Source organism: Dendrobium catenatum, unplaced genomic scaffold, assembly GCF_001605985.2.
Source record: "Dendrobium catenatum unplaced genomic scaffold, ASM160598v2 fragScaff_scaffold_913, whole genome shotgun sequence".
Classification (NCBI taxonomy): Eukaryota; Viridiplantae; Streptophyta; class Magnoliopsida; order Asparagales; family Orchidaceae; genus Dendrobium; species Dendrobium catenatum.
The window spans coordinates 1,131,640-1,154,597 of record NW_021319375.1 but is presented as its reverse complement, the minus strand read 5'-3'; the positions used below and the strand labels follow the sequence as shown (position 1 = coordinate 1,154,597).

The 22,958-nt window shown below is 35.3% G+C and overlaps 1 protein-coding gene across 1 annotated transcript in view; it reads left to right on the top strand.

Moving 5' to 3' along the window:
* LOC110109367 (probable E3 ubiquitin-protein ligase LUL4) overlaps positions 1–21,896 on the top strand; it is a 24,737-nt gene extending 2,841 nt beyond the window's left edge. The window contains exons 2-3 of the mRNA XM_020840406.2: positions 20,994–21,492; positions 21,600–21,896. Of these exons, the coding sequence (XP_020696065.1) occupies positions 20,994–21,492; positions 21,600–21,719 (619 nt within the window). The 3' untranslated portion in view covers positions 21,720–21,896. The remainder of the gene's footprint in view (positions 1–20,993; positions 21,493–21,599) is intronic.
* Positions 21,897–22,958: the final 1,062 nt, after the last annotated feature.

The window sequence follows — 22,958 nt, the reverse complement described above, 5'->3', positions numbered from 1 at the left end:
AACAAGAGGATTTATCAGGGTAGGACTTTAATTATATTGATTGGGTCTAAAATAAAAAATTAGGCATGATTTTTTTACCTTCTCAATCACCGAAGTAACTAAGTTGGAGTAACACAAACTCTTTAATGCTTAAGGACGACCATGAAGCCCCCTCCTTGGAATAATATTCAAAATTTTTAGCAATTACACATCAATCCATTTCTTTCTAGGAAAACATTTTCAATTTTCTTACATACATGAAATTTCTAAAAACAGGATTGATAAGAGTGGACGGTCCAGCCGTATGAGTGGATTAGAAGAGGAGCGTCAATCTGTGGTAACCGGCCAGTTGTGGTTGGAAAACAATTATTTGCTTTAGTTTAAATGAACTAATAATTTTTCTATTTATTTTACATTATATTCCCTCAATATTTGGAGTTTAAATTTAAAAGATTCAAAATTTTGAATTAAAAAAATTCAATATTTAAAATTTAAAGTTCATAATTAAAAATTAAAATTACATGGTCTTATACAGAAAGCACCACACACTAAAAAATCTAAATCCTAATTAGTTGACTTCATTTTGCCCCTTGTAATGGTTTGTTGCTTAAAAGTAGTTTCCTTCTTACCTTGAGCTCTTATGGTTGGTTCAAATCTTCTTCTTTGAGCTCCTTGTGCCGCTCAAAGTTTAGTTCAAGTTTTAAAGAAGTCAAAACTAATTCCTCAACTCAAACCATAAAAGTAGGGACTATAGCCATCATCAAAATGAACTCCATAAATCAAGCATACATTGACTATTGATCCACGAGAGAGAAAATATTATACCAAACTCCGAGGAATAATGGAATATGCCAATTTGAATTCCACAAATTCCTTTCTCTCTCTCTTAGCCACCCATACCCAAGGAAAATAATTCTAAAGAATGTTCTCTTAAATACTTTTAAATGATGTGATAAGCCTTGTCTTATCAAATAGCTTATTTGAATAAATAAAAATAATTTAACCTTTCTTGTTTTTAAGCTAGTTTTGAATTTTCATTTAAAGTTTTTTATTTTTTGATTAACACCGAGAAATGTGTAAGGGTTGTTGCACCAGCGCTCAGGTGCAATGTTAAACAGGTAAGAGTTCCCACATCATGGACGGATGTGGGCAAAGAAGCTAGCCCGTGAAACTAGAATTAGGATTGAAACTTGAAATATAAGTTCCTTTACATGCAAATTAATATAATTAATAAATATTATGACTCATAGGAAGATAAGTATTCTATGTATTTAGGAAATTAAATGGGTTGGAGAAAAGGCTAAGGAGATTGATAAATTAGTATTTGAACTATGATATTTTGATAAGAGTCATACTAGAAATGATATAGGTTTGATTATAGATAAGAGTTTGAAGGATAATGTTGTAACAAGTAATAAAATTGGAGATGTAATTATGGATTTAAAGATTGTTGATGCCAAGATTATTAATACAACAACAACATCAAGCCTTTTTCTCCATTATGCCAAGATTATTAATATTATAAGTATTTATTCTCCTCAAGTAGGTTTGAATATATATTTAAAATTAAAATTTTGGAGTGCTTTAGAAGAATTAATATAAAAGATATCTATTGAAGAAAGAGTTTGTACTGGAGTAGATTTAAATTGACATGTTAGTAAAGTGGTAGATGATTTTAAAAGCATTCATGGTTGTTATGAGTTTGAAGCAACTAATGAATGTTGTAGGACCATATTAGATTTTGTTATAGCTTATGATTTTGTAATTGCTAATATCTTTTTTAAGAAAATAAATGAGCATCTCATCACTTATAAAAAGTAGATATAATAAAACAAATATTGATTATTTCTTATAAGAAAAATAGATTATTTAGATTGTAAAGATTATAAAGATATAAAGAAGTCTATAAGGAGTTTAACAAAAGTAATATGCAAAGCAAAATTTTTAGCTTTTAATAATTTTTATAATAAATTAGATACTAATGAGGACGAAAGATATATGTATAAGTTAGCCAAACAAAGAGATAAAAGATGTCAAATGAGTGAAGAATGAGTGTGTTGATTCCTATTTTTAAGAAATAAAAGTGATGCACAAGATTGTACGAATTATAGAGGAATTAAGTTAATGTGTCATACTTTAAAATTATGACTAAGAGCTATGAAGCATAGGTTATGACGTGATGCTAATGTTTCTTAAAATCAATTTGGATTCATGCCGAATATGTCTACTATGGAAGTTATACATTTATTGAGATGTTTGATGGAGAAGTATAGAGTGAATAAGGACCTGCATATAATATTTATGGATTTAGAGAAATCATATGATAAACTTTCAAGTGAAGTGCTATGGAGAGTTCTAGAAAAGAAAATGTTTAATAATGCTTATATTCAAGTCATTAAGGACATGTATGCAAGAGTTTTTACTTGTGTTCAAACACAAGGTGGTTTGACCAAGTATTTTTCTATTTCAGTTGGATAACATTAAGGATCAGCATTATGCCTATATCTTTTTTTCTTTAGTCATGGATGTTCTTACTAAACATTTGCAAGAGGTTGTACCTTGGTGTATGTTTTTTGTTAATGATATTCTTCTTGTTGATAAGACTAGAGAGAGAGTTGAAGGTAAACTTGAACTATGGAGGTCAACCTTAGAGTCTAAAGGTTTTCGTTTGAGTAGATCTAAAACCGAATATACGGAGCATAATTTTATTAGTAATAGATCTAGAATGGGGATTGTGACTTTGGACAATCAAGTCATTAAAAAGAGTACACATTTTTAATATCTTGGGTCAATTGTTTAGAGTGATAGTGAAATAGATGAAGATTTTTTTAGTAGAATTCAAGTTGGATGATTGAAGTGCAGGAATACATCGGGCTTGTTGTGTGATAGAAAAGCCCCCCCCTCAAACTTAATGAAAAATTATATAAGATTGTGGTGATACTTGCATTGTTTTATGGCGCAGAATGTTGACCATTAAAAGAGAAGCATAATATTAAGTTAAGTTTTGCAAAGATGAGAATGCTCAGGTGGATGAGTGGCTTTTCTCTTAGAGTCGGGATATGAAATGAGCGTATATGTGAAAAGGTTGAAGTAGCTTCAGTGGAAAATAAGATTAGACGGAGTAGCTTTAGATGGTTTGGTCACATAAAATAGTGGCTTTCCGATGACCTGGTTAGGAGAGTAAATGTATTAGATTTGACTTATGTTAAGAAAGGTAGAGGTAGACCTAAAAAGACTTGGTTAGAAAATATTAGAAATAACCTTTTTTTTATTAGATTTAAATGGAAATTTGACTTTTAACAAGACAATGGAGAAAAATGATTCATGCAGCTGACCCAACATAGTAGGATAAAGGCTTGTTATTATTGTTGTTGTTATAATTAAAAAAATTAGGTGACTATACAATTTAATTCTCCTTTTCTATCTTCAGTCTTTCTCTCTCCCAATGTCCATTGGTCTCCTATATTTAGAACAAGTCAAGTTGCTAACATCCTCCATTTCAATTGGTTACCCATATGGAAAGGAGTAGCCATTAAAGATTCTAGCAAGTAAAATTTTGCTAACAACCGACAATAGAAAAAAGTCTAAGGAATGATATGAGTTTGCAACTATTATGTTCGATCTTTATTTTACTGATAACAGTGAATTTAACTCACTTTTATAGGCTAGTTTCGAGAAGCCAAACATGGTAGACAAGTCAAGGGAAAGATGGATTTTATGCATGGATCATTTTATCATTATATAAGAAGATTATATCATTTGATCTCATAGAGAAACTCTAGATCTTTGCAAGCCTCATCACACTGCTTGATTTTCATCGTGCTAAACTAGTGCATCCTTAGTTATTTTTCTTGACCATCAAAAGTCTTAAGAGTATCCTTGATACGGACATCCAACCGTCCATGCCTATTCGAGGAGGAGCTGAAGATCAACGACCGAGATCACTTTGTTTTATTTTAATTTATTAAGTGTATTTTGATTTAATTTTGCAATTTTCATTTTTACCCTCGTCTTATGTAAGCCCAAGGGGCAAATGTGTCTTTTAATTTCTTTTGAGGCCTATATATAGAGGCCTCTTCTCTTGTATTAGGTATGATGGAATTATAATAAAAAAAATTTTTGTTTTGCACTTGTGCTCTTTGGGAAGAACGTTAGTGAAATCCCTATGGGAGGGAGTCGGAGTTTCCACCAGCCGCAGGATGGGTCCGGGCTCGTGGCTTGAAGTCCCTTGGAGGAGGGCAACGTAGCACCCGTCAGTCTTCGGAAGAGTCCAAGGCTCACGGTTTTATCTTTTATCTTTTGTTTTTGTTCATTCTTGTTGTTCTTAGTCATCATTTTCATCCTCTACCTACTTCCACCATCACGTCGTCTCCATCTCCACCTTGTCGTCGGCCCCTTTCCCGTCCCATTCAAACCGCCGATCTAACCCATCCGCCACCCTTCCCTTCCCCACGTCACCACCACCACCTCACACCGCCGTCCCCTCACCCAACCCGCCAACCTCCCTATCCCCTCCTCTTGGATTCCACATTAAATGCCCCCATTCAATACCTTCCATGTTTGGCCACATGATTTTTGGAAAAGAATTTGAATTCAAATCTAATTGATTTGAATTTCTAAAACTTCCCAAATCAATCCAAACCATTTAAGACAGCCATTCACTCTAGTTAAAACCTGAAATTAATTTCAGATTTTAATTAATCAATCAATCATTAATACCATGGCCCACATACAACGAATTTAGATACAAATACCCCTCTCTCTCATGGCCGGCCCACCCCCTCATTAATTCTCTTTAATCTTTGCCTCAATCAATTAATATTTAAGTCCCTAAATTATGCTCAATTGAAATTCAAATTAGGGCTGAGTTAAATCATCCCTATTTGAAAATAATTGAGGAGGTAAGCAGTCAAACCTTTCTTAGGATCCCGCCTCCAACCCTCCACTCGCCGGCCCTCTCTCCACCACTCCATATTTGAAAATAAATTCAAATTTCAAAAGGGCATTAATTACTTCCCCTTAAATAAGGCCAAGTAATTAAGAGAGCTATTAATTGAATTTCAATCTCGAATTTGAAATTCAAAAGCTTTCCAAATACTAGCACTTAAATTTGGAAACCCCTCTTTGAAATAAAATTTGAATTTTATTTCAGATTTTCTTTAATGCTTTGAATAATGTGTGGGCCCCACTTAATTAGCCATAAACAGAAAGTCGGAACGCAGCAGTTCTTCATGCCAAACCGCTGTCCATAATTTTTTTGGACATATTTTATGCACTGTCCTGAGATCCGATCACCCTTATAGCTGCTGCCAAGGTTCCTAAGGTCAAGGCGTGCTGTCCAAACTTTCGTACCAGCTGTCTGAAGGTTTTGGTTCACTGTCAAGGGAAGTTTGCACATGTTTTCTTACTGTCCAGCCATTTGGAAGGACTTCAAATGCAGCTCGGACATTCTAGGTTGCTGATCACGCGTTCAAGAAGGTTCTTAGATGCTAGATACTTCCTCCCAAGCCTTCCAACAGTCGCGGGAACTCCGTATTTTCTGATTACTTGGATCATCCTTGCATGTACGTTTTACATCAGTTTGGTATCAGAGCATGGTTACCTGGGGTGCGGACTCGACAGAGTCGAGCTCTTTTTCACCCCGGGAGAATGATGCGGACATCCAACCATCCTGGCGCCTCAAAACACCTCAAAACGCTTTGAGGCTTACGCCTCGCCTCATGAACGAAAACGCCTCAATACCCAATTACGCAATTTTAAACCTTTTATTATATTCTAAGGAGAGTGAAATATATAAGTATTAGTTTTTTTTTTTTTGAAGAAAAGCCGAAGCTTACTATATTACTAATAAAAGATAAAAAGCAACTACAAGCTAGATTCCTCTTTCAAAGTGTTGAAGAAAGAGGGAGGAACCTTATTCAAAGAACAATCATCCCAACTAAAGCTACTAAAAAGAGTATAGTTAGCACATAAGTTTGCTAACTTATTACTTTCTCTACTAATGCAATTGAAAATGACAAAATTAAAGTTTGTAAGAATTTCCATACCCTCATCCTTGAACTTCCCTGTTTTCTAAGCTTTTTGAAAGTAAGAGATGATATTTGAGTTATCTCCTTTAATGATAATGCCTTTATATTTGAACATCCAATCCTTAATCTCCTCCTTTAGAGAATGAATAGCTAGCAACTCCATTTGAGCTATATCCCAATGAACATAAGATTTTCCATAAGCAAAGAGGAATATCCCTTTGCAATCTCGAAAAACTGTAGCAATCCCCACTTTGTATGATGAAAGAAGAGATGCGTCAACATTAACCTTTAGCCAATTGGGTGGAGGAGGATGCCAAGTATTAGACAGTCTTATCAACTGATTAACATCCCAAAAGCCCAAATTATATTGACTAAAGTTCTGAGAAACTGAAGCTTGACAAATAGCATTTGAAGCTATCAAACTGGAATTGTCTTCAACACCTTCATGAATCATCTTGTTCCTACTTTTCCAGGATAGGAAAACTATGTTGCAATACAGGTTGACCATCATTGCTTTCTTCATAGTATTGGTTTCAAGCCAATTGATACAATGTTCACTTTTATCAAACAGAGGAATTCCGAACCCCCAGTGTTTTAGATGTTGAATTACCTCTCTAAGTTTCCAGCATCCACACATGATATGCTCCACGTCTTCTATTGAATAACATCCCCTAGGACAATTAGCATACTGGATTAATCTTCTATAACATAGAAATTGGAGCGAGGGAATAGCATTTCTATTCAATCTCCACCAAAACACCTCCACCCGAGCATTCAACTTAGCCTTCCTGATCCAATTCCAATTTTGAGAATTATCAGTTCCATATGCAGCAGCTTTACTGATTAGTCCTGAAATTGTCATTCCAGATTTTTGATTTATCAGCTCCATATGATCCTCTTCTTTCTCCTGTGTGATTTTGATTTGAATGATAAAATTGACAAGCTCCCTTCCAAAGTATTTCATCAGCTCTTGTTCATTCCAATGGCCATCCAGAATGAACTCTTTTACAAAAATAGAGCCGTCTCCAATTGGGACGACGAATGTAGGCCACCTATCTATACATTTATCCAATATCCAGTTATCTTTAAGTGCATCTACAGATTCTCCATTTGCTATATTCCATCTTACAATTGGCTTAAGCATTTTGCAACATTCTCTTAGTAATTTATATGATTAAGAACAACACCCTCTGCTGTTACCTTTCTCCAACCTTTCATCGTATTTTGATGCCATTACCTTGTGTAAGAGTGATTTATTATCTTGTATGAATCTCCATGCTAATCTAGCTCTTAAAGTAGGAGTTTTTGTAACATTTGAATGTAATCCACGGCCCCCACTTTCAATAGGCTTACACATTTCAGTCCAGCTGACATAATGCATCCCCATTGAGCCATTCTTCTTATTCCAAATGAAATTTCTGCATATTTTATTCAATTCTTCCAGCACCGTCTTAGGCACTAGTGAGTGAGCTGCATGAAAAGTAGGAAGTGCTAGCAAAATAGACTTCACTAATATCAGTTTACCCGCCAGTGATAAGCATTTCCCATTGATTAAGCTTCCTCAATGCATTATCAATGATGAACTGAAAATCTTCACTCTTGAGTCTTCTCAATGCTATCTTCAACCCATGATAGTTGAACTCTGTAACGTTTTTGAAGCCCATAATTCTTGAGACACGGTTCTTCTTTCTCCTCCCCACATGCTTCCCGAACATAATTACAGATTTGTTATGGTTTATTCTTTGACCTGTCCATTCATGAAAATTGTGAAGGATATTCTTAACTCCCAAAACCTCTTTCCTATTAGCCTTAGAAAACATGATTACATCATCTGCATATAGTAAATGAGAAATTCTTGGCCCTTCTGAATTAATCTTGATACCACAGGAGCTATGATGAAAGGCTTTTGAGAGAAGTTGTGAGCAAAGTATAAAAAGGATGGGAGACAAGGGACAACCTTGCCGAAATCCACTTCTAGCTTGAATCCAACTTGAGCAATTGCCATTGATGATTATAGAGAACTTAGGGTCTTCTATACACTCCATGATTAGCTTTGATGTTTTAAGAGGAAAGTTAAAATACTCCAACACCTTCCTTAGAGAAGACCAAGCCATGAAATCTTAGGCTTGTTCCATGTCTACTTTGAAAGATACTAGACCATTAGTAGCTTTTGAGAACCTTAGCTTGTGAAAATTTTCTTGTGCCACCAATACATGATCAGATAATGATCTCCCTTTAATGAATGCCGCTTGCTCCATAGAAATAAGTTTAGGAATGACCACATTTAGTCTATTCAATATTATCCTTGCCGCCACCTTATACACCGTGTTGCATAGACTTATAGGTCTATAATTGGATGGAAGATTGGGATTTGATACCTTAGGGATGAGAACTATCAATGTTTCTTTCCATTCCCTATTAAGCTCTCCATGGCTAAAGAAATGGCTTATAGCCCTCCAAAAATCATCTTTGATGAATTCCCAATAGACTTTAATGAAAGTTTGAGAAATACCATCATTACCATGAGAAGTATTACCTCCCAATTGTTTTAGAACACTACTTCTTCCATAGATAAGTCTGCTTCTAGAAAATTTTTGTCCCAAGTGTTCAAGCTATTGATAGGTGCCGGCCACCCTTCCAGATTGCACCTCCTTGCTTCCCATTTTTTTTTTTAAAAACCGCAGAAAAACATTCTCTATATGGCTTTGATCTTCCACCAATAACCCATTCTCATCTTTTACCTTGATTATCTTATTGGAGTTTCTTCTAGCACTAGCATAGGAATGAAAAAATTTAGAGTTTCCATCACCTTCATTTAGCCACTTCACTTTGGCCCTTTGCTTCCACCAGGTATTCAATCTTGCCAAGGTTGCATTTAGTTCATTCACCTTAGCTTTAAGACTCCAATAATCCAGTTCAGATAGGACCCCTTCATATGATTCTTTGCATTGAAGTTCCATAATCTCCTTCATGGGATCATCTTTAAGCTTATTTAGCTCCTTAAGCTTGGACTTACTCCGAAAGAATAAGGATTTTAAGGACCTTTTAAAATTTTTGTTGAGAATTTGAGTGTAGCTTCCTTGATAATTCCTGCACCATTCATTCCATACCACCCCAAATGAAGCTTGATAAGATGCCCAACAATTCTCATATTTGATATTTCTTTTAGAGTTTATATTGAAATTATGGAAATGCAACAAGATTGGACAATGGTCCGAGGCTAACCTAGCCAAATGCCTCTCTACCAAACGGAAAGGGGAGCTCAATGCAGTTGTGTTAACAAAACACCTATCCAAGGTTTTGAAAGGCGAAATCGGGAATCGAGGCGTTTTTTCTAAGCGAGGCGAGGTGTAAGCCTCGAGGCGGATTGAGGCATAAGCCTCAAAATGATTAAAATAAATTAATTTAAAATTATAAATAATGACAAAAAATAACAAAATATTAGGTCAACTATGAATTTGAAGATTTGATTCAAGATAATATTGGTCTGCAGGGGGTCCAAGGGGGCGTTGCCCCCTGGCGGGGTTCGGTCAGGTCGCGGGGTCAAGGGGCAGCGCCCCTGCGGGGGTTTCCGGGGCATCTCCCCTGGAACAAAATTTTATTATAAGAATAATTTTGAAATTCTGCTTGTTTTTAAAGTTCGTAAGTTGTTTGTATGGAAAGATACCGAGCGGTACCGAACATGTACCGCTCGGTACCGAGCGGTACTGGCTCGGTACCGAGCGTGTACCTAGTGGTGAGACATGCAATGATTTTAAGATGCTGAATTTTAGCCATTAAAAGAGAAGCATAAAAATAATTCTTTTTATTTTAAACTCCATGAGCAAAGGAAGAAAGCCCATTACCTGCAGTTGTCGAAGCCAAAGTATACGAAAGAGGAAGCAGGTAAAGTTTAAACAGTGGTCGAACAGGTAGTGTTACCTTCAGTTCGAGCTCCGACTTCACACGAAGTGTGACGAATTCGAACCAGCAGTCGAACAGGAAGAAAGGTCGTTCCCGAGCACTCCTACCGGATTGAAGAACTCACTTGTGGTCGAACACAAAGCAGCTCTCAAAAGGGATGAAGCGGAAGCAGTGCGCTCGAACGATATGGAATTTGTTCTTCACTGTGAGCTCCGTCGAATCCTAATGAGGCGTCGCCTCACACTGCCTCGAGGCGTTACGCCTCGACGCGTACGCCTCGCTGAAAAAAATCGCATGCCTCGTCAAATACATTGAGGCTTAAGCCTCAAGGCGCCGGGTTAGTGCCTCGAACTGAGTCGCACCTCTGTTCGGATGCCTCGACCGCTTTTTTAATCGATGCACCTATCCAATCTTTCAAGTATCCTAGCACCTCCAACTTTATTGTTGCACTATGTATATCTAGGACCAATAAACCCAACTTCATGCAAATCATTGTTGAGCAAGCATTCCTTCATCTCCCTTGGTCCTTGAGAGAAAATGAATCTTCTTCCTCCCATTTTATCTTCTTTACCCATTAAACAATTAAAATCTCCACCTATTTCCATTGGTTGTTCTCTAATGGAATACTTGTCTAACATATTCCATAGTTCCCTTCTATTTTGCACCTCTCTACTACCATACACTGTGGCCACCTTCCACCTTTCATTATTGAACAATTTAAGTTCTCCAATCGCAACTTGTGAAGAACAATCTACCACCGAGAACACATCAATATTTGAATTCTAGCGAATTAGTATGCCCCCAGATAGACCTGAAGATGGAACAAAGAAAAAGTCCCAATTGTTTCCAATCATGCCATCAATCTCATTTCTATCAATTTCAGTTAATTTGGTTTCAACCAAACCCACAAAGAACACCCCATTATTTTTAACAAACTCCTTAAGGTATAGGGAAGCACTCCTCTTCCTTGCTCCCCTATAATTCCAAAAGGCTATGAAATACATTAAAAGAGATTTGGGGGATTACTCCCCAAGGTACCTTTCCCTTCAAGCTCCAATCTCCGGCTTCTTGTTGATGAATTGATTGGTCCCAATTCCCTCAGCTGTTTTGGTCTCTTTTTCTTTGTAGGAAGTGAAGAGTCCACCTTCCCACCAATTTCAGCAATAGTCGTTTCACTGTAAACTGCAACAGTCTTCTATATCTACATTATCTGCTTTAATCTCTATAACTTTGTTAACTTCATTCACAACATCTCCTTCTACCAGGTGGCATCAGTAGTTGCTTCAAGTAATTCTCCTTCCTCCAAGTCAACCAGTGCTTTAAAGCTATTGATAGCATCTTGATCATTTCTGTTTCCCCTTTGTAACTTATCAGATGTACCACCAGTCGGATTTTGTTCCACTGTGATTGGGTGGTTATGGGCTTCAATTCAGTAATGATGAGATTGTTCTTAGGATTAGTGCATGATTCTTCTGTAGGTGGTTTGTTTTAGAAGCTTGTTCTTTTTGTTTCAATGAAGTGGCTGATGGGTGGATTTCTCCACCATATTTTTTAAAAAGAAAAATCTCAAAATAGTTTCTAGATTATTCGTGTATGGCTAAATTATTCGTGTATTGTCAATTTAATTTTATCTGTTCTTCTGATGCCTTGTCTCCATTTGCTTCTTCTTCAATTGCATCATTTTGCTTTAACTGTACCAATTTGCTTCTTCTGTCAACCCGAGTAACAGGTCTTCTAGGCCAATTGTTGTTAAATTTCTTCTTCCCATAACTCACCAACATCCAAAGACCATATTCTTCATTTTCAATCAATCCTTCACCTACATTTTGATTGCCTTCCTCAGCATTCTTCTCCATCATGTTGTTGGAAGTATCCTTACCCAGCTGTAATGACTTTCCCCTGTTCACCATTATGGCTTTGGCACAATCATTCTTGCTATGGCATATTTTACCGCATTCAAAGCAAAGATTAGGCAGCCTCTCATATTCTATTTTCTGGAAAAATCTGTCTTCTTCTCCCTCTACCCACACTCCAGTTGGTAGTTTAGCATCCAAATCTATACGAACACAAACCCGTCCAAATTCTCTTCTGGACCATTGGAACATGTTGCCGTCGATTAAGTAAGGCTTCCCCACCATGGAAGCTATTCAACAGATGTTTATTTCATCCCAACAAAAAAATGGTAATTTTGGCAGTCTGATCCATATAGGAGCAGATAGCCAGAATTGGGATCAAACCTTTGAGTCCATCTCTCAATCCGTACTATGTTTCCATTAACGAACCAGGGGCCATTAGTAAGAACTGCTTCCATATGCTCAAGTTCAAAAATTGAACACAAAATCCATCCTTTTCCAAGCACAGTAAAATGGAATTTTCATATTGTTCCCACTGTTTCCTCAATTCATAGCTAATTGAAGAAAATGGGACTTCTCCTCCAAATATTTTGACCACTAGTGACTTGTCGAGCTTTTTGGTGTTATCACTAACTTTCTCCACATGAAGTCTTACAGTTTTACCATCTTCAGCTATACAATTATCGAAATCCAACTCAACAACTTTAATATTTTTTTTTTAAACCACACATTCTATTGGATCCCTGAATTAGGCCTTTTAGGCATTTCCTTAGTCACCTCTTCGAATCTCCCCAGCTCCCCAGTTGTGCATACACGCACCTCTTCCAGATCTGATTTCGTATTACCTTCAACTGCATTTGTCTTCTTCACTCCAGAGCCCTCAAGTTCATTTATTACAATGTCCTTCTTCAATAGGGAACCTTTATTCGCATCACCTTCTGCAACCGTTCCAGCAACTTTGACCTTGTTTTCCGATATGGCTCTTGGTATTGCCACCGTATCATATGCCTTCTCACACAGAGCCTTGCCCGACCACCCAGTATTCTCCATACCATCTCCCATTAATTTACCTTTACCCTTACCACCCACTTCCAGAATTTGTTTCTTCATAATTTGACCTCCTTCATTGATGACTAAAGGCTTGTTCATCATAGAATTTGCTTTAATTCTAGAAAAAAACTTGATCTGTCATCTCCAAATGCCGGTGGTGAAGACGACACATCTCGAGCTCCTCCGATGATTGGACGTCCAGATGAACGTCGACCCTCTAACGGACCGCCGGCCACAGGAGGTCGGCGACCGTTCGTCATCATTGTCCCGACGATGAAGCCGCAAAATCAGAAAGTCGAATAACAGAAATTTGAATTCCCAGACTTTCTCTCTCTACTAATTCCTATATTGAAGAATATATAAGTATTAGTTAACCAAACAAAAAGATAGGAGAATAAATATCTAGTTCAAATGAAGTGCATTAAGAATGAAGATTAAAAAATACTTTTCTTAGATGTTGGGGAGGCTTTATAGAAAATAAAGTGTGGAAAACTAGTGCGACGTGATAATATTCTTATATAGGTGTGGAAATATTTATGAGATTAAGGAATTTCTTGGCTCATTAAATTTTTTTATATTATTTTGAAGACTAAAAAAGTGTCAGATGAGTGGAGCGTGTTGATTTCTATTTTTAAGAATAAATGTAATGCACAAGAGTGTGAATTATAAATGAATTAAGTCAATAAGTCCCACATTAAAATTATGGGAGAGTAATTGAGCATAGGTTTTATCAAAATCAATTTGGATTCATGCCAGGTAAGTCTACTATGTAAGTTATACATTTGTTGGGAGATTTGATAGAGAATTATAGAAAGAGTAAGGAGGATCTACATGTGATATTTATTGATTTAGAGATAACATATGATAAAGTTCCAAGAAAAGTGTTCTGGAGAGTTCTAGAAAAGAAATGAGTTAATTATGTTTTTATTCAATTAATTAAGGATATGCATACATGAGCTATTACTTGTGTTCAAGCCTAAGGTAGTTTGGTCAAATAATTTTTCATTTCAATTGGATTACATCAAGGAATAGCTTTAAGCTCATATCAATTTTCTATAATCATGGATATTCTTCCTAGACATTATAAGAGGATGTACCATAGTGTATGTTTTTTGTTGATAATATTCTTCTTATTCATAAGACTAGAGAAAGAGTTAAAGGAAAACTTGAATTATGGAGGTCAACTTTAGAGTCTAAATATTTTGTTTAAATAGATCTAAAACCAAATACAAGGATTGTAATTTTAGTAGTAAAAGATCTAGTGGTGGGATTGTGAAATTGGGTGGTTAAGTCTTTAAAAGGACTGTACGTTTTAGATATCTCGTGTGTATTTTTCAAAGCAATTGTGAAATAGATGGGGATATTATTAGTTGAATTCAAATTGGATGGTTGAAGTGGAGAAATGCATCAGGCTTATTGTGTGATAGAAAGTATCCCTCAAATTTAAGGGTAAATTTTATAAGATGGCGATGAGACCTGCAATGCTTTTATGGTGCAAAATCTTGTCTATTAAAAGAGAAGCATAAAATTAAGTTAAGTATTGCAGAGATGAGGATGCCCAAGTGGATGAACGACTTTACACTTAGAGGCAGAATGTGAAACAAGTATAACATAAGAAGGTTGGAGTAGCTTTAGTGACAGATAAGATTAGAGAGAGTCGCTTTAGATGCTTTGGTCACATAAAACATCAAGCTTCCCATGATCTAATTAGGAGAGTAGATGTATTATATCTAACCCATGTTATGAAAGATAATGCCAGACCTGACAAGACTTGGTTTGAAAGTATTAGAAATGACATTTCTTTATTGGATTTAAATGAGAATTTGGCTCTTAGTAGAACATGATGGAGAAGAATGATTAATGTAATTGACCCCACATAGTGGAATGAAGACTTGATATTATTGTTATTTTTGCTATTATTTCTTAGGATTAAAATATTTATTTGTTGTTGTAGATATGCTTGTCATTTTGTTATTATTATGAGGATTAGAGTCTAAAAAATGCGGCTAATAGTAAGCTTTGAGCTGTAATTATCAATGGCTTATTAATGATTTAATAAATGACATTTTCTCTGGTATCATTTTACCGGTTGTCCCTCTTATTCTTCTCGTGGCCATAGGGATTCATCATGCTTTCTCTCAATCTCCCTCTTCTCTTCTTTGGACGCATTCTTTTTCTAGTCTTCGCATTTCACTTCTTTTCTTTATCTTACTCCTGGTTATACACTACTGAACATATCAAAGTATGAAATACCAACAGTTCTCATGCCTTAAAAGAAATATAGACTATATTAGCTAGATGATTTCATTATTTCCTGAAGGGAAAACTCAGTCGCTTATCAGAACCTGTTATTATGCTTTATTGTAAATGCAGTTGTTGACTTGTTAGTTGTGCCCTCCCTTGATCTCTTAAGGTCTTTCTGCTCTTCAATATTCTTTTTAAGTGTCGGTTCACTTATTGTTCTTAGAGGCTGTTTGGATTCTGGATTAATTTATGCATAATTTAGTCCAATTCCTGCCAAAGAGCAAAAAACGATTACTCTAAATCCTATAGAATCTTAAATCCATTCCTTCTTCATTTTGAGTTAATTCTTGGATTTAGTATATCCGATGGTTTGGTAGATTTATAGGGTTTAGGAGAAGAAGCGTGTCAATGAAAGAAGGATCATCACTTTTGCGGTGAGCTCCCGTCAAGAATTCTTATCCAACTTAATTGAAGGAGACGAAGAAGCTTCAAACTCTTTCAAAACATCAATTCACAAAAAGCATGCGAAGTTCAAGCATCAATGAAGAAATGGCAATGAAGAAAAGCGAAACCTAGATAGGCTTTAATGTGCTAGGAAGAGGATTGACAAAGACAAAGGCGAGGATTGACAAATACCAAAGAGATGAGAAATTATACAAATAGACATGCAATGGAAAAGAAGAATACCATTTATGTACAAACTCCATTTTTGCTTCGACTAAACTTTTTTTTCTTTTGCTTTTTTTTTTTCTTGTTTACAATAATAGTAAATCATGCAAGAAAAATGATCATGTAATTGGATAATTAGGAAATTTAGATATATCATATAGTTAATGTTAATATTAAGATCTTTATTCAGAAGTTAGATGATAAATAAATTTTTTATTTATCATTAGTTTAATGCTTTAGTAATTAATAATTAATTATGATATTAATATATAATAAATATGAATTAATTTATGTAATTAAGATTTATATATATATTTTTAAATTATAATTGTTGCGTCTTGGAATATTCGTGGTGATAGAGAAATATAAAGTTTAACGTCTTAGCTTTGTATGAAGATCCAACACGCATATAGATAAAAAGAGAGGGTGTAGCATTCAGAAGAGTCACCAAGATTTTTAAGCGGAAAACCCTTAAAATGTGAAAAACCATAGGGCCTGACCCATTTTGAATGAATTCATGAGGTCCTTCCTTGGGGGAAGGCCTTGACTAGATGTAATAAATATACATCATATAAAATGCATTACGTTATTGTACTTGAAAGAATCACTATTGATATCTTTGCTTGGTAGGTAGAACCATAGTCGGTGGGTGACGAAGGTCAAAAAGACTGTAGTCTGGTGATGGTGGTCTGAGGGAACGTAGTTGGTGGACGACAATGGTCATAAAGATTGTTGTCTAGTAAAGGAGGTTGGATGAACCGTAGTTAGCTGGCGACAGAGATTGGAAGGACCATAGTCGGCAGGCGATAGTGGCCAGAAAGACCATTATCAGGCGATGGTGGTTGGAAGGACCGTAGTCGGCGAGCGACAATGGTCAAAAAGACTGTTGTCTAGTGAAGGTGGTTGGATGGACCGTAGTCGGCTGGCGAAGGAGGTTGGAAGTTCGATGATGGGTGGAAGTCCGACGTCGAGTAGAAGTTAGACAAAAGTCCTGTGACTGGCAGAAGTTTTGCGACGAGCAGAAGTCTGATGTGGATTCCCTTGATCATGGACCGTTTTCTGGACATTTGAATGCCTTAATGATTTTAGAATTTGGCGATCTTAGGCTCGTTGGATTCGTCTCGTCGAGCCGCTCGATTCGACTATAAGCATGTCACGTTTCGAAACTGTTTGATAATCTAAATTATGGTTTGAACCTTCTAAATGTTCCTTTTTTTTTTTAGAGAATGCAAATTGCATTAAAAGAAAAATTATTACAAACTAGAAGATAAGGAAATTAATGGCAGTCCTTTCAAAGTTGAAAAAGGAAGCCTTATTAAAATTTAAACTAAGCAAAAGAGGAATACTTGAAAAGTAGGAAATGTCTTAATAAAAATAAGATCCTCACTCCTCATTTTAAACCAATTGGGGTGGAAGGGATACCAAAAATAAAACAACCAAAAAGGTTGATTAGTATCCCAGATTTTCCGATTAAGTAAAAAATAAGGAATAGAAAGACTAGAATAAAATAAAATAAAATAAAACAACTAATAAAAGAAAAATGTATGAGATATAGCCAAAGTTCTATGACCAAAGAAGAACATCAGATCTTCATAGCTCCAAACGGTCTGCTTTGCACCACCTCCACTGTCTTCACCCAAACCATGCCTTGATTTTTACTAAAACCCAATCAATAAGCTTCATATTATCAAAAACCATCAGGATCATTGGCCCCATCCTTTTGCCACCTTCCGCCTTCATCAATCATAAACTTCATTATGAGATAAATGGTGAATTGCGTCCATCTCTTTCACCAAGAACTCCCAATTTCCTTCCTCTAAGACTGCTTTTGATAGGTCCAAACAAATTCAAAGCCTTGTTCAACTTTTTCTTATGTTGAACAAATTTCGATGACAACCGGATCTTATTTTTACCTTCAATGAAGCCTTCATTATCATTCACAATTTCCTTACATACCAAAGGAGGGACTGCAATAGTTCTCCCATTTTCAGAATTTGGGAAGCTTTAGAACTGCTTTCACCAACCACCCCACCGAAATCATTTCCAGAATTCACAACTTCTAAATTATTTTCAAACGGTTTGGATATAATGATACCCTTATCACATTTGTTATCATCAATACCTCCATTAGGATTTAAAGAAACAGCAGGAAGATTTAATGAATTTCCAATAGATACCTTATTTCCATAGAGCTCACCTTGATGATAAGAATTTATATCTAGTTATTTTTCAACATCATCAAAGTTTTCAGCATTAGGAACAAACTCACCATTTTCTAACTGAACTGGATCAATAACAGCAGCATTCGATTCTATGGAAAAAACTGAAACAGGATTTCTCCCTTCCAAACACGAATCTTCAATATCAGTAGTTGTTCCGTGCACTTTGTCTTGCTTCATTGGCTCAGGATCTCTTACAACTTCCGCATCCAGTCTGGTCAATTCCTCAGCAAAACTTTAGACAACAACTTAAACTTATTAGATAAGGCAATTCCTCAGATGCCATAAGAACAGAATTCTTCCCAGGATTCCCAACCATTCAGATTTATGATTCTGAATATTCTTCATTCTTCTATCATTTTTGAACTTCACATGTTTCCAAGGACCATAATACTTTGGTGAATCTGCAATAGGCAATTTATCACTCAAATTTTTCTCAGAAGTTTTACAAGCAACCTCTGAATTTGTATCTTTATTCCCATTACTCTGAACCTTATTTTGAACATCTTTAAGAACATCCGGGCACATATCGCTCTTATGGCCTATCTTACCACATTTGAAGCACAAAGTAGATATTTTTTCATATTCCACTCTCTGAAAAAAATTTCCATATAAACCTTCAATCCAAACACCATGAGATAATTTAGAGTCTAGATTAATTCGAACACAGGCTCTAGCAAATTCACGTCTACCCCATTTAAACATTTTTCCATCCAAAAACAAAGGAACTCCTATCTTAGAAACAATCTTAGTAACATTAATCTCATCCCAACAATGTAAAGGCAAATGTGGTAACCGAATCCAAATCGGTGAGGACAACCCTTTTAACGAGGTTGGGGAAAATTGAGGTGTCCATTTATCCATTCCAACTATGTCTCCTCCCACATACCAAGGACCACCACTAAGTACCTCTTCCATAACTTGAGAAGATTGAAATGAACACAAAATCCAATCTAGACCCAATGAGGTGATATGAAAGCTCCCAAATTTATTCCATTGGCGTCTTAATTCAATGCTACAAAGAGAAAAAGGATCTTCTCTCTCAAACACTTTCACCAAAAGAGATTTATGAAGTAATTTAACATTTTCACATACCTTATCCATATTAAGTTTAACCACATTCGGATCTATAGCTTCTTCAGGATCTGGTTCTATTTGAGCCATTTTGATGTGCTGGTTTTTAAACCATTCATTCACCAAACCAAAATTATCAGGGTTCGGAACAACCTTCATATCATTCTCCATATGTGTTTCAACTTCTGCATTCAAACATTTATCCAGAATCGACATACCGGTATTCAAATTCAAAGCTTCCTGTTTTTCCGCTTCAACACAGGAATGATTTGAAAATCTGCTAACCTTCAACTTGAAACCGGTGGAAGATGAAGCCTCCGAATCGTTAACCACTCCAGTAAAATTTTTAATGGGGAAGAAGAAATTGCCGAAATCTTCTCTTTATCGGCTGAGACAATAGAATCCATTGATTTTTTTCACTTACCCAACACCGAGACCACATTTTGCACCGGAGGGAGACGACCTTTAGTGATGATCAATGGGCGTTGTTTAATCACTTCCCGATTTGAAGCACCTCTGCCTTTGGATCCACCATGAAATGAATCATTTGGATGCCTAACAGAATGGGGATAGGAAGTATTCCGATCATCGCCGGTCCTCCGCCACCATACAATCAAACCAGGAAAATAGGATCGAAAAAAATTTGAAAAAAATAAAAATATCTCTCACTAGAATCCGGGAGTCTCTCTCACTAGAATTATGATTTGTGAAAAAATTCTAAATGTTCTCCGGGTCTTTGATTTGGACCCATTTGAGCTCGGATTGGGTCGAATTTAGTGTCGTTGTGTTCGTATTTTCGAGACATTCAGTTCGACTGTAAGTTTGCTGAAATCTAGTTCAGATGGTTCCGGATTTAATTTTTGAAGTTTCCAACTTCATTTTGTCTCAGGAGTTTCGTACCCGATCAAGATAATATTTTGATTATATATCAAGAATGAGTAATATTCAATTGTGTAAATTAGATACAAAAAAATTAATCTTTATAATTAAATTTAATTAATCACAAATATTAGCAAATAATTTGGTATTTTTAAAATTTTATCTGAATTAACATATTTAAATCTGAAATGTGGAGAATATGAATTTTTTTGAAGGAAAGCCTTTCATATGAATTTTAGAGTTGATTTTAGTAAATTAAAACATATTAAGTAAAACGTTAAATTAGTTTTAAAAATTAATGTCAATTAACTTAGAAGATATTATTATTTTTATTTTAGTTTGTCTAAATAGAAGTTATTGCTTAATTAACTTAGTAAGTTACTAATTAATAATTAAATAAAATTTTAATTAAGCTAAGTATGATTTTATTAGTCTAACTAAGATGATATAGTTTAAATAAATAAAAAAAGATATTGCAATCATATAAATTCTTAAATTCTAAAATAAGATGTGAAATAATTTACTAATTAATAATTAGTTTGGATATTAATATATAATAAATGTAATTAAGTGTAATTTAATTAATTTCATTATAATTATATAATATGTATTAGTTTCAATATCAATAATTAAATCTTATTTGACTTAACAGACATTAAATACTAAAATAAATATCTAAACAATTTATGAAGATATAATTGGATTTAACCTCTATCTTGCCAAATAGTTTTTCAGCGTTTAAAATTGGATTTAGTAAATCTAAATTTATAGGATTTACTAATCCTACTTGAATTGATCCTTTTTGAATCCAACTAACTACTTAAGGTACTAACAATCCTACGAAATGTGAATTCATAGATCTGATTCACGAATTTTCCTTTTCATAATTCTTGTTTCTGAAACCTGTCACATGTTATAGAATCATATACACTCTAGCTTCTATTTTTGTTACTAGATATATTAGGGCTGATTTAAAGCCTAAAACATCATGATCCGCAATAGAATCCGAAAACCAATGAGGCCTGTATGACTTGCATATAAAAATTGCCAACCGATTTTCTGATGATTTCTATTTGCTTTTTCTTCTCCTGCAGCGTAACTATATACTATTTTGCTAAAGAAGGAGCCAACTGTAGCTTTTCATCAATTGAAGAAGATATATATAAGCCCAGGAGTTATCCTTTTGAGAAAGGAACAGCGAGAAAGTTTTGTCAACCATCAGGGCATGGCATTGACTTAGGCTTCTTTGATTTAGAAAGTCTTTCAAAGCCAGCAAACGGAGAAGTCTTCCCGCTTGTTATTTATGCCAAAGCATGCGGACCAACTCTAATAGATGGCCAGTCTGTTCAGTCTGCTGCAACTCACTTGCAGATTACATTAGCCATCATTGAGAAGAATAATACAGGGGCGTTTGAAGTTAAAGTAGTAAAGCAAATCTTATGGTTTGATGGTGAACGCTACGAGCTGCAAGAAATATTTGGCCTGGCAGATTCAAGTGAACCAGTAGATGATGCGGATGATGATATTGGTAAGGAGTGTGTAATCTGCTTGACAGAAACAAGGAACACTGCTGTTTTTCCCTGCAGGCATTTGGTGAGAATTCAGATATTGTTTTACATGTTTACTGTTTTTCCTTAGTTTTTCCTTAGTTTTCTCTCGTATATTTGCTTATTCTTTGAAGTTTTTTTTTTTGTTTCCAGTGTATGTGTAGTGATTGTGCAAAATCATTGCGGGTCCAATCAAATAAGTGCCCCATATGTCGCCAACCTGTGGAGAAACTAATGGAAATTAATGTAAATTTGACCAGCTCTGATAAGTGAGACAAATTCTGTTTAGTCTTCCTGAAGTTGGGCACACTGAGCTATTGAAAAAAACTATGTAGATATTAAAGATACGTATGACTTTCATAATGTTTACCTCAAATTTCCATTTGCTGTATGTGTGAATATTCAAAAAATGTTGAACAGTGTGCATAAATATGACGCTTCTCTTGAGTATATTTATCTCTTCTGCAATCAAATATGTTGTAATTATTAAAAATCTGCAGATGGTACTGCATTGAATTTAAATCTGTCTTAAGGATGATGAAGAGGGAGAAGTAGGTAAACTTAATCTATTGCGATTCTTTAAAAAATTGCAGTGGATATTGCATTGAGTTTTAGTCACCGCCCAAAGGTGTTGAAGAGGAAGGGAAAATAGCTGAACTTTGGCCATATGAAAAAGGCAATGGAATAGAAGCTGTAACAAGCCTTTCTATTTAACAACAGCAATAGACATTCATTTTATTGGGCGTTAAGCAATTAATTACAAATAAAAGGCAAAAGTGAGCTCGAGCATGGGTCTTGTGGTAAGGAGAAATCCAAAGTGATCGGTTCTATACACGCAGTTATATACGTTCCTTTGTCTAGTTATTGCTACTTTTTTTTTTGGAAATTTAAAGAGGGCCTATGCGTTAATTAAAAAAAGAATTACAAGGTCCTTAAGGTGGACCTTCAGCTCACTAATGCTAGGACGAGATACTACAAAAAACAAAATAAATCCTACGAGCTAATGGTCTCCACTACTAAGATATACAAAATGACCAAGTAACAATCTAGGGTTGCTAGGAGGCAACATCCAAAAAAGGAAGAAAAAAAGATCGGAGATCAACGCCCTCTTCCAGCAAAAAATTGGAATAACATCTACAAAAGCCTTGTTCCACTGAACCTGTATAATAAGATACCTACAAATGGCAATCCATAATATCAACATAAAAAGATCACAGGAATATTGTAATTATATAACATATGAAACCAATTCAAGCCCCAATTAAAAAGGATCATGATGATCTTAACATAAACCGTGAAGAAATCCTTTTTACTCCCTTTCAAAGTAACTGCAATAGACAAAATGAAACAATAATAGCTGCAATAGTTTTGATAGTGTTCGGGCAATCTGTGCATGGAGACAATCACATTCTAAGCATTGAACATATAGACATCCAAAATGTAAAAGCAAAACCATCTAAGCAACCACTTAATAATGCAATGCTGCTAGGTCCAACAGACCTGTCGAATGTA